This window comes from Penaeus vannamei, chromosome 16, assembly GCF_042767895.1.
Source record: "Penaeus vannamei isolate JL-2024 chromosome 16, ASM4276789v1, whole genome shotgun sequence".
NCBI classification, from domain to species: domain Eukaryota; kingdom Metazoa; phylum Arthropoda; class Malacostraca; order Decapoda; family Penaeidae; genus Penaeus; species Penaeus vannamei.
Genome location: NC_091564.1, coordinates 10759794 through 10777293, shown reverse-complemented (window position 1 = coordinate 10777293; position 17500 = coordinate 10759794). Strand labels below are relative to the sequence as shown.

The window sequence follows — 17500 nt, the reverse complement described above, 5'->3', positions numbered from 1 at the left end:
CATCCATGCCACTATTGTCGCTGGGGCTGTATCGCTTTCTACTTGACACACGATATGTTATCAGGCTAGAAGGTAACGGCGGCAGCGCCAGTGGATCTAAGCCCCATTACCAGTGTCTCGTATCCCTAAAGTATCTACATGAAGCACTCTCCCCCAGTCTCCCTCCCTTCCCAGTGCGGGTCCAGGCAGGTGCGGTGTCAGCCGTGTCCTCGCACATACTATGCTTAAGCTCACAGATTATCACTGCTTTTCCTTTCACTGGCCCGCGAATACACACTGTTGCCCGCCACAACACAGGCCAGACTCAGCTACACTTTGCTTTCATAGTTGGGTGTTTATGTTTACAAGATTTCCACGCTCGGATTATCTTTCAAGGCGTCGTCATATCACCTTCGTAGAATAGCGAGCTACATGCTTGCGATGTAACACATCCAGTAATTATCATAAGAGTTGTAGAAACAATAGACTGGGCATATGGCCCCCGGATACGTCAGTGAACACATGTGGTGGGCTAGGAAGGGCTGGCACGGAAATGGGCACGTGGCAGAAAGGGGACCTCGCTTGACCTGGCGCGCCCCTACGGGAGGTATTTTCGGTAAGGTGCTCTCGAGGGGGATGTACACGCCTCTTTCTTCCTGCTTCCTGTCTCCCAATTTACACTCTTAGGTGTTGGTACTTCCCATGGACTTTCCACGGAGAAATATTTCAATCATTAAGTGCAGTATTAGCTGCACCCATTCAAGTTTCGACGTGTTGTTGCAACTCATGCACAACTCAGGTGCCAAAGCGAGGGTCCAGTTGCAACACCTGCGCCAGGGTGCCAGGACAGCGTGGGCGGTTCCGTAGCCGGACGCCCACGTGCTGCAACTTGGCACCGTCACACTTCCGATGCAGTCAATCAGCCGCGAGAGCGACTGCAAACACTACATCTTCGCGAGCAAAGACATTCCTCGCTTGTTTTTGTCAAAGTCGCGCTCGTTCATCATTGTGTTTGTGGAGAAGAAACAACGGAGGCAGTCCTCGGGCTCTGCCACCTCGACGACTTCTCATCTCCCTCTCGCAGGTCCACCTTCCATTATCGTCGCATTCAGGCTACGGCCTCGTCCCTCGGCCTATCGCCCAGTCGCATCCACTTTTATAGTTTTGAGATCCGGTACACGTTTATGATACACAGCAGGAATGTACCGGGAGCATGCCTTCGCTTCGGCAACTCGAGATAACCAAGTGCCACGGCCAATAAGTAGCAGAATAAATTAATATAAAATCACAATTATGTGCAATCACAAAACAAACGCCTTTTTCCTTCACTTTTCATATCCTATCTTCATACAACATATTTATTTAAAAACATCTCTTCTTTTGTGTAAAACCAACTAATAATCCTTTAATTTTCATAGATAACAAAGGTACAATACACTCACAGACATAACACTTCAAAAAGAAATTTTCAAAATCACGTATAAAATAAGCGCATGGTTTGTGTCAGCGGCGGGCAGCTGTGAGTTCAGCCCAGCGCGGTCCACTCGCACCGCAGGTTCGCGCGACACTGAGTGGCTGGTGATGAAGAGACCAGAGTGGGTCGTGCCATGGCTGCGAGATGCCGCCACTTCTCTCCACTCGGTACTAAGCGGCCACCTCCCACACACCTTCCTATCCCTACAGAGCATCAAATTTCCCATTTTTTCGCTCTAGTCGAATAAGTAAGATTTCTGACGCTGATCCGGAAGGATTAGCAGTGTTTACTTTAGCTATTCCAAGTGCAACTACCTCCTGACACACCCGATAAACTACGTAAACATGTGGGAAGCAAAATTTGAAAATTGTGGATCTCAGCTCGGCGGCTCAGGCATCTCGGCAACAAACCTACGCGCACACAACGCCCACGTACACTCACAAGACAACGTTAACACGCATAAAAATTGCGACAAAGTGTTAACGGCCCTGCTTCTTGTATTGTTTCTTGTCCCCTGACCATTACCTCGCCTAGTGCGAGGTTCCCCGTCACATGCACGCGAGGCTTCGCGATGCAGCATTACCCGGCGAGGCGGCCATCTGCGTGTGCCACCACCGGCGCCCACGTGGAGGAGAAGTCGCATCCTCTCCCAGCACGCGTACCTGTCTTCCGCCGACGTCGCGGGCGCCACGTTTCTCTTAAACTGAGCTCTTTGGAAGGCAAGAAAGATCTATCCCGTGGTTTACTATACAGAACTGAACTTAACCGGCATCTCGATTGCAAATTCCTATTTTACATAAATGGAAATGACGTTGGCAGCGCCGTGGACTTTGACATTAAGAAGCTCTTCCCTCCCCTGTCATGCCTCAACCAGTTTCGCCAAATACTGTACACATTGTGTATGTAAATTAAACTGACCTCGACAAACAAGGCAAGTCAGCCGCTTTCCATCACTGAGCATTTTCTTTCGGCGCAAGCAAATGCAACGCCCCTGACTGAGCAATCTGTATCCGCCGGACGCCGAAATCAGCGCGGACAATGATATCTCCGGCGCGCTCATGTGCCTTATCAAGTGGTAAAGAGCGGAACACGACCTGCCTGGCGAGTCTTTCCCGCAAGCAGGAGTTACCACAGACCCGGACATGTGACGCTTGGATACAACCCGCCGCCCCCGAGCCCGCTCTCTCGGGGCGCCGGGATAACAACCTCTTTACGCATTGCTGTGCCTCCAACGCCGTGCACTTGCAACTAACTAATCATCCGACCTCTTATCTCGCCATTCTGACTGCGCGCGAAACGAATAACGTTGTGACTACGTTATTCACGACGTACGCTCAATTCCCGTCGCATTTTGAACCATCTGGCCATCACTAACGCCCACCAACCTCTTCTAGTGAACCGTGCCCTTATTCCATGTCCTGACATCTGCTAACAGCCGCGTGCATGCAAGACCTCCCATCATCTAATCTCCTTTACCCTAAGTAAACTCTAGTCGGCCTCCCTCTATTTCCCCATATTAACCATTAAGACAACATTTTTCTTTAAATGCTTAAGGTCCTCCTACACAGCCCGTGTGAACTCACAGACGGCATTTAGACCTCCATCGGCTCTCCCATGCTACACTTTTTAACGATAATTTCTTTCGAATGCCTTTACCATACCCTACCCTGCTCTACCTCTCACACACGCATTGCATTTCCGCATTGCATTTCCCCACACGTGCAATGTTTCCGTATTCCTTACCTCCTGTCGGCCTTCTCCATTCATGTTTTTATTTTTATGAATGAAAAAGGTTTCCCCTGAAGGTACACCTATGAGAAACACCGATTGGCGATATTTCGGTAACTAATTATCTCTTTCCAATTTCTACCATAGTAGGGGACCTGTCCGGGTCCTATCCTCCCCTCTTCCTACCCCTACCCCTACCCCTTCCTCCCCTTCCCGTACCTGCTCCCCCTCCTCGTTACTCGTTCAAGGGACGTCGTGTGAGACGGATCCGAGACCGTAAACAGAACTCGTTACTCATCGCCACGACGTGACTAAGATTAGCATCTCATTAGCGTGGATTGGCAGGCACTATAGATGGTTTAAGGTGGAGAGAACAGACACTGCTTCTACCTGATGCTACTACAGATCACTAAACAAAAATAAACAAAGGCACATACACTTACACACACTTACATACACACACACTTACACACTCTTACACACACACTTACACACTCTTACACACACACACACACACACTCTTACACACACACACACACACACTCCTACACACACACTTACACACTCCTACCCACACACTTACACACTCCTACACACACACACACACACTCCTACACACACACACACACACTCCTACACACACACTTACACACTCCTACACACACACTTACACACTCCTACACACAAACTTACACACACTCCTACACACACACTTACACACTCCTACACACAAACTTACACACACTTATACACGCTCTTACACACACTTATACACGCTCTTACACACACTTATACACGCTCTTACACACACTTATACACGCTCTTACACACACTTATACACGCTCTTACACACACTTATACACGCTCTTACACACACTTATACACGCTCTTACACACACTTATACACGCTCTTACACACACTTATACACGCTCTTACACACACTTATACACGCTCTTACACACACTTATACACGCTCTTACACACACTTATACACGCTCTTACACACACTTATACACGCTCTTACACACACTTATACACGCTCTTACACACACTTATACACGCTCTTACACACACTTATACACGCTCTTACACACACTTACACCCTTTTACACACACTTACACGCTCTTACACACACTTACACGCTCTTACACACACTTACACGCTCTTACACACACTTACACGCTCTTACACACACTTACACGCTCTTACACACACTTACACACACTTACACGCTCTTACACACACTTACACGCTCTTACACACACTTACACGCTCTTACACACACTTACACGCTCTTACACACACTTACACACACTTACACGCTCTTACACACACTTACACACACTTACACGCTCTTACACACACTTACACGCTCTTACACACACTTACACGCTCTTACACACACTTACACGCTCTTACACACACTTACACGCTCTTACACACACTTACACGCTCTTACACACACTTACACACATATTAGTAAAAACTACCTTTATGAAAAAACTCGCATTTTCCTCACGTACTCTGAATAATCTAATCTCCTGAATAATCTAATAAAAAAATCTACATCATGCTGCCCTTAACCGCAAAAAAAAGTTTTTTTTCCCTAGGACGCACTCGCTCGTATTCTTACCATTTCGTGAAATCAACATAGCCCCCTCCTTCAAGAGCAAAGCCTCACGAGGAATGGCTGGGAATGGCTATTGATAAAAAGGAGGCTGTTCCTAACTTTGCTGACACATTAAAACTACAAGAAACCAATACAGTCGAAAGCTTTTCTTAAACCCCCATATCATACTCTATCTTATACGACAATTACATAAACAACATGATTCTACATCAATCAGATTATCATTTATTTCCACTAACGCTTGGAATAAGAAATAAAATATGTATTATCCTATTAAACGACTAATTAATAACACCGATTGCAAAAGTTAACGAGGAAAGTTCTCACAACTGGTAACTTTATCTAATAGAAGCCGTGCAGAACATATTTCTTTAAAACACAATACAAGTACAAATATGAAAACATGTCTGACCAAACAAGGACAGAGAAAACATTGTCTGTACTTACTTTAGCTGCAAGTCGATGCTCGAGAGCCAGGCCATGAGCGAGTCCAGACCCTCCTGCACGCCCTGGCACTGTACAAGGGCGGTGTCCAGCTCCTGGCAGCGGTGTGCCAGGCGGTCGGCCAACTCATTGTACCTCTCGTAGAGTTCTTCAGGAGGGCGCTCGATGGCGTCTCTCTCGTTGGCGTCGAGCTCCCCCTCCAGCGCACGCAGCAGCGCCGCCGCCGTTCCACGACAGTTATCGAAGAGGCGAGACTGTGCAACTACGTCGTTGTTAATGGCCTTTGTCTTATCCAGCTGATCCTGGACGCTCTTGGGCTCTGCCCCTACCGGTTCCTGAAGGATTCTGGTAATCTTAACATCGGTGTCCTTCAACCAGCGTATGGCCTTCTCAATGGATTCAGTGTAATCGCGCTGCTTGTTGCCGACACTTGTAACCTGAAACAAAATAAATAAAGACTGTTATTCTTGTTCTATAATGCATAAATCAAAGTTACAATACAAGATACTTCTAATGAACGTATTTAATCAATCATTGTAACAAAACATGCAATATTAGCAAAAGGCAATACCTTTATCTCATACATATTCTGAACTGACCTTATCAACTAGTTTGTTGGCTCTGGCTAGCAGATCCTTAAACTCGGCCGTGACGTCATCAGCGGCATCGCGGACCACCGAGTCGGGATCAGCTTGCAAAACTGGGTATCTCTCTGGAAGTGAAGTGCGGAAGTTGTTGACTGTACGGAGGTACACGCTGGACTCATCCAAGAACTTCTGGGTGGCCATGGTGATGAAGCGGAGGTCAGCCTGGTGGGCAATGACGTCACCTAAGAAGTCTCGACATCCCTGTTCATGGTTCTTGATCTTGTTGAGGTCTGAGCAAAGGCGCTCTTTTTCAATCAAAGTCTTAGTTGCCTGCATCAGCCATGTCTGGAAGAGAGCAATCTCCTTTTCATACTTGGAGAACTCCTCCATAGCAGTGGTAAGACGGCGGTGGGTGGTATCAGCCTGGTCAACACACTTGTCATAGCGCTGCTTCAGCCTGGTGGCAGCCATGTCCAGAGACTCCAGTTCCTCACGCGATAGAGCATCGCCACCCTGATTCACTACCTGGCGTACTCCATCCAAGCATGTTCCAAGAGGACGGAACATTTCATCCAACTCATCTTTGATTGCCTGCATAGTATAAAAAAACAATTTTAATCTAATGGATGTGACTTGTTTGAAGGATGTGACTCAAAAATTCATTTTACTATCACAATTCAGTGATTAAGATCTCTATCCTCACCTTAACAGTGTTGATCTGGTTCCGAAGACCATTGGCATTCTCACTAACTGGCTCTTGCTCTGCCAAACGCCGTTCGATCTCACTCACTTGGTCCATCATGTCTACTATTGTAGCATCACACTGCTTGTACTTCTCGATCATTGCTTGCTGCAAAGCACATACAACAAACATGTTAATGAGAGTTCATGACGCAGTAGCTTGTTCTCATCTTGTCCACAACTCTAAACACTAGAGGTCATCACTGGTCACCCTATAGGTCACCAGGATGACATAAGCATTACAAAGTCATGAACAACATGAGGTTATTGCAACTGCGCCAACATAAAAAAACAACACACAACAGCTTCACGCTACGTGCTTTGTGAACACAAAGATACAAATACAATGCTTTAAATGCTTTGGATGCAACAAGGTCAGCAAACAATACATAGCAAAAAATAACACAATAATAATGTAGACAGAGAGAGAAACAACGTTAGTAAAGCCTCTATAGAATAAGAGGGTGTAGGTGTGTGCAGGTGTAGAATGAAGGTGTAGGAGGGAAGGATAAAGGGCATAGGGGCAGGGGGGACAGTAGGTCACATGGTTGGGAGGTCACATAAGCCACGGAGGGCAGGCAGTCACAAAAGCCCACGATCCATGACAGTCAGCACGAAAAGTCGTTTTGCTCATAGAACGACTTAGCTGCAGGCACATAGAAAACCTCTGTAGCGCCATAGAAAATAAAAAGTCATAAAATACATCAAAACAAAACAAAAAACCGAAAAGAAAAAATACAGAACAAAATGTGCAGCAAAATAAGAACCTTAAAAGCTACCTTAACGCTACAAAAATAAGCCACATATTCAGCCAAAATTTAAAATTCAGAGCTATAAAACCTGGAAAAAACAAGGTAAAAAGTACTGGTTAGTCACCGTTTACCAGTTTTAGTTAGCAGGCTTAGTACTTACATTAAATTTAGGTTAGTTCCAAACAAAACCAAATATAACCTCAGGCAAAAATAATATATAAGATTGTATTAACTTAAGGCTGCGGTCATTCATACAGATACCAATAGGATGAGTACTATAAGCCACTATTGCCTTGAATAAGTACTTGTGCAGCCAACAATATATTAGCAGTAGCAATAAATACAGTACAATGGTAGTACTAGGGTTGCTACATAAAAAAGAGCATTAGGATATGGTAGCCGGTGAGTGCAGATTCATTCCCCAAGCGTAGCTATTTGTGCAGCTTACCCGCGCTTGTGCGGTGAGCAGGTAGCCCTGTCGACGAGCCTCAGGTAGTGGGTAGCGAGTGCCTGAGGTTGGGTCAATCACAGCACCACCCTGATCGTCCAGCAAACCAGTACGTGCAGCCTCAGTAATACCATGGATGCTGCCACTAGCGGGACACTTTACCATGGTTGTTGTGCTGTCAATCAACCCACAAGATATTGCTTCTCGTAGGGATATATGCTTTTTCTCATGAGGGTTGAGCAAGTGGCCAGTCTTCTCATTAAAGAGACCGTAGTCTAGTGCCTCTAAGAGAGCTAAACCACGGCGTGGTGTGATGATGAGTCCCGAGTCCATTGCAGCAGCGACAGTTAGTAGGTGACTAGTAGCCGTATTATAAACCATACCCTTATCAGCATCAACAGCACCTACTTCACAAGCTTCAGGCAGCTGAAGAAGTTGCCTGCTTCGAGTATTCTTGACGAGGACAGTCTTAGGGTCAATCAGACCAAGACGGCAGGTTTCCCGAAGATTTAGAACTTCCTTGGAGTTGGGATCAATAAACATTCCTGTCTCTGTATTCAGGTGGCCCTTGTCGATAGCTTCATCAAATGATAAAGGCTCTCTAAGGAACACTATTGTTCCTTGGTCAAAGATTATGCATAAGGTCTTTAGAGTACCAGTCTGTGGATCAAACATGGCACGCTTTTTCAGATCAACAAGCCCTTCCTGGATGGCTCTCTTAAGAGTTTTGTATCTTCCTGTCCTTGGATCTTTGATTACTGCAGAATCTGGATCCACTAATTCAAACCGAAGAGCTTCTTCCAGTGTATATTCAATACCTGTTTCTGGATCTGTGTAGGTACCTTTTTCAAAGTCTATGGATCCCTCACGAACAGCTTGCATAAAGCTTTTGGGCTTGCCTACAGTTACAATAAGGCCCCTGTCAAAGGCTACATTGAGAGGATAAGCTTTCTTTGTTTGGGGATCTGTAACCATGCCTTTAGAGACGTCGATATCCAGGTCCTCAACAGCAGCACGTATACTTTTAATTGTGCTATCTGCGGGATTCTTTAGGGCGGTTGTGTTTCCATCAATAAGAGAATGATCAATGGCCTCAGCCAGGTCCAGTCTGTCTCCTACACATGGCTCTGTCAAACGGCCTGTTTCTGGTGTGTACAAGCAATAGCTCAAAGCTTCTTCCACAGTAAGAGGTCGTTTAGATGTAACTATGAGCTTCTTTTCTACAGCTTCTTCAAGTGTGAGCTCTTCTCTTGACTCAGGCATAACATATCTCCCCTTAATATCATCAATAAGACCTTCCCCTACAGCAATATTCAGCTTCATGAAACGAGGTTTGCTAGCATCTCTAATGATTGACACAGATGGTTCTATTATGTTTTGCTTACAGGCATCAGCTAAAGTCAATTTCCTTCCTGTATTAGGTTGTATCATTCTACCAGTTTTAGGATCACAGAAACCCATAGTAACAGCATCATACAAACTCTGAGGTCTATCAATATCCAGGATCATCCCATGGTCAAGTGCATCCATTAAGGTAAGAGTGCATCCTGATTTCGGGTCATTGAATTTGCCAAGCCGGCGGTCAATAATACCTTCTCTGCAGGTCTGTACTAATGAAAGACATGTTGAAGAGTTGCTGTCCCAGTAACATGGAAGGCTTGGGTTGATTACAAGGCGTCTCATTGCCTCATGTAAGGTTATCTTTTTACCTGTGTTGACATCTGTAAGGAGTCCCTGTTCATCATCTAATAACCCTTGATGCAAGGCACGTTGAAGTGACATGGCAACACGACTGTCAACAATCAGAGCTAGTTCATATGCTTCTAATATAGTGTGTTGGGTGCCTGTCTGGTGGTTTTTGACCAGAGCAGTCTCACCATCAATGAGATCACATTCAATAGCTTCTCTAATATTAACCTTCTTAAGGCGGCCAGAAAGTGTGTCTTTCACATGTGTTGAGTCTGGATCAATCATCTGTACAGCTAGAGCTTCAGACAGAGTTATCCACTCCCCAGTAGAAGGACTCAAGAACCTGCCACTCTCCTCGTCATAGAGTTCTTTCATGATCACTACTCTGAGAGCCATTGGCATCTGAGCTTCCATGAGATAATCCTGCTCAAATGCATCCTTGAAGTTCATCTTTTTGATTCTACCAAAGTTTATCATGCCAGTTCTGGTATCAACTAGTTCGTTTGCAGTAGCCTGTTTGAAACTCATCAGTTTCTCTGTGTTTGGATCTCTAGCTAGGGTTGTGCTAGTGTCAATAATGCCACTGCGAATGGCCTTGTGAACAGTCAGCTGATCTTGAGATACTGGGCTTGTAACTCGACCAGTACTTGGATTGTACAGGCCTTTGGTTACAGCCTGATACAAAGTAAAGGTAGTTTTACCTTCTACCACTACACCCTTTGATAATGCTTCTGTTAGTTCCACATCTGCACCAGTTACAGGGTCCCTAAAAGTACCAGTAACAGGATCAATCAAGCCCGATTTAATTGCTTCTTCCAAGCTTATTGTCTCTCCAGTCCGAGGGTCTTTTATTGTTAAACATGAAGCATCAACAACATCTCTTTCAATTGCATCCTTAATGGTAATGCGATCTCCATCTACAGAGATCAGACCTGTTTCTGGATCATAGAGACCATCCTCAATAATTTGGAGCAATGAGAATGTACCCACAATAGTTATCAAGTAACCTTTTTTCACTGCTACATCAAGGCTCATCTCCTCTGGCTGAAGCAACTTGCCAGAATCGCCATCCAATATGGACTTGTCAAGTGCATCTTTTATGGTGTAAGTTTCCTCATCGATCTTAACTCTACAGACACTTGTGTCCACTAATCTGCAAGCCATGGAGTCATTCAGTGTCAACTCATCACCTTCACACGCATCATAGAATGTACCTTCTGTGGGATCATACATTTCACCAAGAACAGCATCAGTAAGAGGAACAGATGTACGGTGAGTCACAATGTATTTTTGTTTCACTGCTTCATCCAAAGGTATGAACAAGTTGCTCTTTGTATTTTTGAACTTCCCATTTTGAGCTACTACTAGATCAAGCAGCAGAGCATCATCAAGTGTAATATATTTGTCTGCTTTGGTGTCCTTGCAGAGGGTGATGAAGGCATTCACTATACCTCTCTTTACAGCCTCATCCACATCAAGCTTTTGTTTGGTAATGGTATCATTAATTTTGCCGGACTTCTTGTCATAAAGACCTTTGTTTACCACAGCCACCAATGACATTGCCTTTCTCTTAGGAACCAAAATTCCTTTAGATAAGGCTGTTGTCAGATCCATCTCACAACCTGTCTCTGGATCTGTGTATTTGGCTGAATCTAGGTCAATCAGCCCCAGTTCAACTGCTTCCTTCAAGGAGGTTACATCCTCATTCCTTGGATCATATATATGGACGGTAGCAGGATCTAGAAGACCACTCTTCAATGCTTCACTAACTGTCATTGATTCACCAGTTCCAGGATTAGTAAACATTCCTGTGTCTAGGTTCAGGAGACCCTTTCCAATGGCATCATCCAAAGAAGCAACAGCTATGGGTTTTTCTTCTGTCAGTTCCTTTTTCTCATCAGGTTTAATGAGACCTTTCTGGGCAGCTTCAAAGAATGAAAGGGACTCCCCTGTCTGAGGATCTACCACTTCTCCTGTCGTTGGACTTACAATGCCCTTATCAAGAGCTTCCTGAAGTGGTATTTCCTTTCCAGTTGTGGGATCTTTCACTACTGTAAGTACTGGGTTGAAGGCAGAATTTTCTATTGCTTCCTGGAATGAGATCTCTTTACCAGTATCTGGATCAACAAAGTTGCCACTACTAGGATCATACTGACCTTTCTCAGCCATTACCTTCGGATCCAAAGTCCTGACAACTTCTGTTATAATTGTGATTTCCTCAACAATCCAGATCTCAGTTCGACTGCGAATTTCAATTACAGTAACTAAAGTAACAAACTCTTCAATTATGGCACGCCTTAAAGGCTGTCTCTTTCCTGTGGATGGGGATACAACTACACACAAATCTACATCAATGTAACGTCCCTCCATTGCATTTCTTAAGGTCATTTTCTGACCAACTTCAACCACTGGTAGAGAAACGTCATCCTCAGTTTGCATGGACGGTCTCTTAAGCATGTCCTCTGCCGTCTTAACTGGTTCATACTCTTCTATGATCTCAGTCACAATAGTTTTCTTTTCTGCAGATGATGATTTTATTTTGTCATGAGCCACCTTAATAACTTCTTTCACAGCCATTCCAGCAAGAACTGGAGCACCGATAACTGCAAGCAAACCCATCTTCACAGCATCCTTTACTTTTACCTTTGATCCTGTTTTGGCATCAATGAAGTCTCCAGCTTCCACATCAATTACACCTTTATCTACAGCCTCTTTAGTTGACAATGCCTGACCACTCTTTGTGTCATAGACCATTGCTTCTGGATCAATTACTCCTTTATCAACTGCTTCCTCAAGTGTCAACAGAGTACCTGACTGGGGATCTTTAAACTTCCCAGATTTCTCATGATATATTGTTGAGAAGGCCTGCATAATGTTGATTTTACTGGTAACTTCAGTAGAGGGTGCTGGTTCCATGGGCTCCACAAGACCTTTTTGAATGGCTTTATCAATTGGAATAACATTACCTGTGTTAGGGTCTTCAAAGGTTCCTTTAGCGAAGTCAATCAATCCTTGTTCTGCTGCCTCTCTAAATGTTGGTTTTTCCTCATACTCCTCTGTGCCAAGATCTTCAACAATGCCTCTTTTCTTTGCCTCTTCTATAGACAGTATCTCACCAGTTTTTTCATTTTTCACTTCTGTAGGGCTGATAAGGATATATCCAGTTTCAACTTTTACTGTTGTGGTGGTAATAGTTTCATAAGTCCTTACTGTTTCTCTTATTACTTCTTGGCTGATGATGGTTTCTTCTGGTGACAAAACAGTTGTCATAGGCTTGATTTGAAGCAAACCACTTTCAACAGCATTTTCAACAGGGACCTCTTGTCCGGTGTTTGGTATAGTGAATGTGCAGGATTCTGTATCAATTAGTTTACAGTCAAGGGCCTGAGTTACTTGAACACTCTCTGGCAGAATAGGGCATGGCAATGCCATAATAAAGTCATTTTCAATGGCTGTTTTTAGTGGCTGACGGTCTGTTGTTACAGGATTAATTATTTCTTTATTGTCAGCATCAACTAGGCCTCGTTGCAAAGCAACAGGGAAGGTCATTCCCACAGGTGGAAGCCAATCTACCCTAGCAACAGTCGGTGTAACAAATACATTATCCATATCAACTGCCTCTAAAATAGACACAGGTCCTTTGGAAACAGTTACTTGACCACTGGTTGGGTCAATAATACCTTTTTTCATAGCTTCCTCCAAGGTGATGATTTCTTGTGTATTTGGCTCAATAACCTGTGAAACTGGGTCAATGATATCACAGAGAACTGCCTCACTAAGTGTTAAACTGGTACCAGTCTCAGGGTGAATGAATTTTTGAGAATCTTTGTCAAGGAGACCTTGTGTTACAACTTCTGGGAGAGTAACACTGCGCCCAACAGGAATCAACACATTACCAGTGTTCCTGTCAAGAACACCTCTTTCTACAGCCTCTGTAATTGTTAAAGGCTCTCCTCGTGCAATATCAAGCACAGCTCCTGTGTCTCCATCAATTTTCTTCAGCTTGAGGGCTTCTTCCAGGGTTATTAATTCACCATCTGGTCCACGGAATGTATTAGGATCTTCAAGAATGGCAGCAGTGTTTTCATCAACAACACCCTTTGATGCTGCTTGTTTGGGTTTCATAGTCTTCCTGCGTACCTTTTGAAGTCTGACAGGTTTTCCTTCATGGTCAGGGCTTGGTAAAGACTTTGCTCGTCCTATAGCAACACTGAATTTGGGTTCAGTTGTAACACGTTCTCTAGTCTTCTCACCAAGAGACATTTTCCTGTCACTAAAATCATCAGGACTGGAGGTTTCTTGTCTGGTGGGGTCTTTCGAGTCTGCAAGATCACCTTCAGCTTCATGTTTCCCATTAACTTCCTCTGGAGACAAGCCTTCTGGTAAATCCTTTTCAGGTGAACCTGCCTTGTCCTTACTTAGTGAACTAGATTCTTCAGGTTCCTTAGTTTTCCGTATAACATCTTCCATCTCCGGCGATGCAGATTTCTCTGGGGAACTACTTACAGGGGATGTTTTTGTAGGTGAACTACTTTTAACAGGTGAGATTGCCTCTTCAGGTGAGCCTGATTTTACAGATGAAATCTTCTCTGGAGAACCTGCCCTTTCAGGCAATTCGGCTTTAATAGGTGAAGGTAATTTCTCTGGTGTCCCTGCCTTTTCAGTTGGCTCTGTCCTTGTTGGTGACCCTGTCTTTGTAGGCGAAGGTGTCTTCTCAGGTGTTTCTGCCCTTACAGGTGAAGGAGCCTTCTCAGGTGATCCTGCTCTCGCAGGTGAAGAAGCCTTCTCAGGCGATCCTGCTCTCGCAGGTGAAGGAGCTTTCTCAGGCGATCCTGCTCTCGCAGGTGAAGGAGCCTTCTCAGGTGATCCTACTCTCGCAGGTGAAGGAGCTTTCTCAGGTGATCTTGCCTTCTCAGGTGATCCTGCTCCCACAGATGAAGGTGCCTCTTCAGGTGATCCTGCCTTCTCGGGTGATCCTGTTCTTACAGGTGAAAGTGCCTTCTCAGGAGATCCTGCTCTCACGGGTGATCCTGGCTTCTCAGGTGACCCTGCTTTCATGGGTGAAGGGGTCTTCACTGGTGACCCTGCCAGCAAAACTGTTTCTTTGTCTTTACTGGTGTCCTCAGGTCCTAGAATTTGATATTCCTTTTCATGCGGAATTGTGATCATGTCCTCTTCTGATACCTTTTCATCTTGTACCTCAACAATTCTTTCTTGAGCAGAACTCTTAATTTCCTCCAGTTCTTCTGGAGAAATTAGTCCCTCTGCAAAGGCTTCCTCTGGGGTCATCTCCCGGCCAGTTACAGGATCTTGAAGAACAATATCCGTCTCTACAACTGTTGTGGACTTAATTGTTGATTCCTTCCTTTTACCAACAACAGTCTCTGAAGTTTCCTCTTCGCTCTGAGAATCTGTAATGACTTCAACACTCTCTTCAATAATGATTTCTGTGCCTGTTTTGGGATCAATCTTTTTCACTTTTTTAATACCCTTCTTGATAGCCTGTGCAGCTGCAACGCCAGCAATTACAGGGGCACCTAAAACAGCAGCAACTCCTAAGACACCATATTTTGCAGCATCTGTAAGGGAAATCTTGCGACCAGTCTTATCTTTATATTCACCAGACTCTTTATCAATGATTCCCTTCCTCATGGCCTCACTGATATTGAGATCTCGTCCAGAATATGGATCCTTTACTTTAACTCCAGTTGGCTGAATCTTGCCTTCCTTCACAGCTGTCACAACATCAACAACAGACCCATCATCAAGCTGAACACTGCCCTGTGTAGGATCAAACATCATACCAGGTTTGATTTCGACTGGGGCTGAATCAACTACTGCTTCATTAGTCTTAATTTCTGTAAATATGTTTGTAGCATCACCCGACACCTGAACTTTGTCTGGCTGTCCCTCCACACTTGTGATCTGAATAACACGTCCAGATACAAACTCTTGGGAATCTGTGCGATCTTTGAGAATTACAAATTTCTTTGTAATAGCTTCTTGCATAGTAAGCCTCCTGTTAGAAGACTCACTATCTGGATACTTTCCTGTAGCATCAAGAATTTTCTTGTCTAGAGCTCTGGTTAAAGCAATAATTCGACCATTCTTAGGGTCAACTACCTCTGCTGATCTTGGATCAATTATTCCAATCTTGACACACTCTTCAAAACTCACTAATCTATCTGTACCAGGAATGGTAAAGAGACCCATCACTGGATCATACAGCTTTTCAGTGATAGCTTCCTTGAGGTACCATCCATCTGGTGGCAATTCAAGTGTTCTGGTTTTAGCAGTGTAACTCTCATTTAATACAGTTGTTGTGCCTGTAAGTGATGCCCCTGATGATGTCATATCTAAATCATCAACATTGCCCATAGCACTGTCAACAGAATCAGCTGGGGACCTAAGAGATGTTTTTGTGCCTGGTGGCATTCTCTCTGGGGAAACAATTACCCTACCTGTTCTTCCCTTTTCTGGAGAGGTTGGAGTAGATTCATCAGTTTTTAATGGGGATTCTGGACCTATACCACTGGATTTCATTGGAGAATCTGGCCTAGAGCCAAAAGATTTAGTTGGGGATTCCCTAGAATCAGAATAAGGTGAGCCCTGTCTTGAACTGAAAGACTTAGAAGGTGAATCTGGTCCTGACTTTGTGGGAGAACCTTCTCTTGAAGAGGAAGTTTGGAAAAGTGTGTCTGGTCTCTTGTCTAATGATGCCTCAGTTCCCTCTGAACTACGAGAGCTTATTGACTTGTCTCTATCAACTTTTTCAGGAGATGAAGAACCCTCTCTTTCCGAGTCCGTTCTAGCAGCCTTTACTGGACTTGGAGACTTTCCAGGGGACAGATGACGTTTTGTAGCCTCCCTTGTTGGCGATAATGAACCACTAAGGGAATCTGCAGTAGATTCATCACTAGGTAGAGTAGTGGGCCATTCTGAAGACAAAGTTACAAGACCTTGTTGAATAGCCTCATCTAGCGGAATAGTCTTATCAGTTTCAGGATCATGGTATGTGCCTTGGACTTCATCAACAAGACCTTTGCTTCGGGCCTCTTTTAATGTAATTCTAGATTCTGTTGTTAGAACTCCAGTGGTTTTGACTGTCACATACCTCTTAATAGTCTTGGTTATTGTGGCAGTGGTAACTGTTACGCTCAAGAGACCCTTCAGTGTAGCAGCTCCTTCAGGGGTCACTATACCTGTATTCACTGCATCCTCAAGTGCAACAGCCTTTCCACTTGTGGGATGCAGAATCTCACCACTATTAGGATCAAGCCGTCCTGACAATACTGCATCTACTACATTCATTTCTTTCCCTGCCTCATCAACCATTCCTATATTCATCTTAAGTGTTTCAAGTATTTGCGGTTGGATCATCTTAGCTGCTACAGCATCTTCTAAGGTCATGGTCTTACCTGTTCTTGGATCTTTGAATAACCCTGTTTTTGGACTGATAACATCTTTGAGCAAAGCCATCTTGAAGCTAATGTAGTCACCTGTTTCAGGATCTTTTATGCCATCTATATCAAAGATTGTCTTAGTACATACTGATGTAATAAGTCCCTTGTTCACAGCATCAATCAGACTCATTACTTCTCCACTCTCAGTGTCACGATATTTTCCCTCAGGTAGTATCACAGAAAACATCAAGGCCTCAGGAAGTGTTAAAAGAGTCTTTGCAGCAGTGTCCTTCACTGATTTTAGGTCAACATCTACAATACCCTTCCCTACAGCTTCCAGTAAGGGAACATAATCCTTAATCTGAGGATCCTGAATGTGCCCATTCGCATCCAAGATTTTAAGATCATTACAGTCTTTCAATGTATAGGGTCTACAGATGAGCTGTTGTTGCACTGCCTCATTAAACTGTATTTTCTGTCCTGTAACGTTGTTTACATATCGTCCAGCTGTCACATCTATCACACCTTCATCAATAGCTTCAGCAAGAGTCATTTTACAGCCTGTGTCCGAATTAACGACCTCTCTTACATGTGATGCTAACAAACCCCTCTCAAGAGCCTCG

The 17500-nt window shown here is 44.3% G+C and overlaps 1 protein-coding gene across 50 annotated transcripts in view; it reads right to left on the bottom strand.

Moving 5' to 3' along the window:
- shot (dystonin-like protein short stop) overlaps positions 1-17500 on the bottom strand; it is a 433523-nt gene that overhangs the window by 52414 nt on the left and 363609 nt on the right. For all 50 annotated transcript variants that reach the window (XM_070131222.1, XM_070131229.1, XM_070131231.1 and 47 more), the window contains 4 exons: positions 7786-17500; positions 6548-6694; positions 5857-6435; positions 5261-5694 (listed from right to left, as the gene is read on the bottom strand). The exon at positions 7786-17500 is cut by the window's right edge and continues 855 nt beyond it. In XM_070131222.1, the coding sequence (XP_069987323.1) occupies positions 5261-5694; positions 5857-6435; positions 6548-6694; positions 7786-17500 (10875 nt within the window). The remainder of the gene's footprint in view (positions 1-5260; positions 5695-5856; positions 6436-6547; positions 6695-7785) is intronic.